At 41.1% G+C, this 2,310-nt stretch overlaps 1 protein-coding gene across 1 annotated transcript; it reads right to left on the bottom strand.

The window, feature by feature from the left end:
• Nucleotides 1–407: 407 nt before the first annotated feature.
• Nucleotides 408–1,769, bottom strand: LOC117180681. Its single transcript, XM_033373171.1, has one exon. It carries the CDS (start codon nt 1,767–1,769, stop codon nt 408–410), a length of 1,362 nt encoding a protein of 453 aa, XP_033229062.1.
• Between the last annotated feature and the right edge of the window lie 541 nt (nt 1,770–2,310).

Here is a 2,310-nt window from a genome sequence, read left to right as displayed (position 1 = left end):
ACTGACGAGTCCGCGCTCGTTGGTGGGCCTCGACGAGAGAAAGCGCGCGTGATTGGAGGAGAAAGACGCGTACAGTGTTGCCACTTGGCGCGCTTTGGGCCTGTCTCCCGCGCAATCACACGCACCTTACTCACACATGCACACATTGCGCGCGCAGGCGCAAACGATAATTAGATTAAACATTTTAATAAATAAAATGGATAGTGTTACAACGTAACATACTCCCGGCCAACGCTGCGAGTATAATAGTTATGATAAACGAAGCAGAGTTGTCTACAACTACATTGAACAATTAAATAATGGAATGAACAATCTTATTATAAGTTACTTACAATCTAAAATAAACTTTAATGAAATAACAATTCAACTACTCTACATTAATTCTAATTTACATGAATATTTGGTTTTTACATTATTGGTAATATACATAAACGTGTTATGTTGCGTTTGTAAACGCCGTTCGCAGTTTTAACGGACGCCACTCTTGCGATGCCGTCGCTTCCGGGAAAGATCTCGACGATCACAACCAATGGCCATCTAGCGCATGCGACGTTGTCCTCGAGGAGGAGTACCACAGAACCAACTTTGAGTTCAGCGGTAGATGATTGCCATTTGTTACGGACCTGGAGCTCGTGTAGATACTCCTTGTGCCATTTTTTCCAAAAGTCCTGTCGGGCCTTGGTGATGAAGTTGTACACAGATAGCCGATTATCAGGAACTGAAAGCAAATTAGGTTCTGGTAAGACAGTGAATGGTCTACCTATGAGAAGATGAGCGGGGGTGATAGCTAGAGGATCATTTTGGTCGGCTGAAAATGTGTATAGAGGACGAGAATTCAAGATAGCTTCAATTTCAATTACTAAGGTATTAAGTTGTTCATACGTAAGTTTCTTGTCCCCTAAAACGCGTTTCAAATGGTGTTTGAAACTCTTTACAGCCGCTTCCCAAAGACCTCCAAAATGAGGAGATAAAGCTGGGTTGAATTCCCAGTCTATCTTTTTGGAAAGAGCATAATTTCCTACTGTTTGTTTGAATTCACGGCTATCGACAAGCTTATAAATTTCAGTAAGCTCTCTATTAGCCCCTACAAAATTGGTTCCGTTGTCGGAAAAGACACGTTCTGGAGTGCCTCGACGATGAATGAACCTACTCAAAGCTGCGAGAAAACCTTCAGTAGAGAGATCGACTGCGATTTCAATATGCACTGCCTTTGAAACCATGCATACGAAAACGCAACCGTAAGTTTTTATGAAAGTTTTGTTACGATCCTTTTTCTCTTTGATGAGGATAGGACCGAAGAAATCAACTCCAGTGTGACAGAAAGCCGGAGATTCATTGACACGAACATCCGGCATATCTGCCATTTTTGCATGCGAATCCTGAGGACTATGACGAATGCATGTCACACAACGATGAATTATACCACGGATTTGGTGTTTTCCATTGATAATCCAAAATCTCTCACGAAGTGTATAGAAGGTTAACGAAATACCAGCATGCTTAGTACGTTCATGAATTTCACGAATGATAATATCAGTCAAATGATGTTGACTAGACAATAGAAGAGGATGTTTAGTATCGTACGCCAGATCAGATTTTTTCAGGCGTCCTCCGACACGAAGAAGGCCGTGCTCATCGAGGAAGGGACTGAGTTTGCTCAAAGGTTTGCCTATTTTCTTTAGTAAGGAAACAGGTGTTTCATTGGAGCTAGTTTTTAAGATAGGTTTCAAAATATCTATCTCCTTTGAAAACCTTTCCTTCTGTACCATTCCGATAATCCTACGCTCCGGAACTATAAGTTCTTTACATAAAAGTGGACGTATCAAAGATATTATTTTCTTTAAACGAACCTTCTCATCCTTGATTTCGGGAAATAATTTTACAGGTTTCTTTTTTGGTTTACGGATTTTCCAGCGCAGCATATATGCGACGACTCGAGAAAACCGACTAAAAGAGGAGAAATGAGAGCAGATCGATGAAAATGTATCAGTCAAAGCTAAACAAATTCCTTTCTTCAAAGCCAACTTAGCGCCCGTTGGCTCTGACGTAACTGCCGATTTTGGCCAATCAGTTTCAGGACGCGAGAGCCATACAGGTCCTGAAGTCCATAGAAAATTTTTGATAAAATCTGATGGCAATTGCCCTCGAGAAAGAGCATCGGCCGGATTATCTTTAGAACGAATATGTCGCCACTGAACTTCATCGCCCAAAGATTGAATCTCTGTTACTTTGTTCGATTCGAAAGTATGCAACAAATTAGGAGCCTTTTTAATCCAAAAGAGTACGATTGTAGAATCTGACCAGAAAATC

This window comes from Belonocnema kinseyi, chromosome 9 (assembly GCF_010883055.1).
Source record: "Belonocnema kinseyi isolate 2016_QV_RU_SX_M_011 chromosome 9, B_treatae_v1, whole genome shotgun sequence".
Taxonomy (NCBI): Eukaryota; Metazoa; Arthropoda; class Insecta; order Hymenoptera; family Cynipidae; genus Belonocnema; species Belonocnema kinseyi.
The sequence above is the reverse complement of the archived record's forward strand: the minus strand, read 5'-3'. Positions and strand labels throughout refer to the sequence as shown.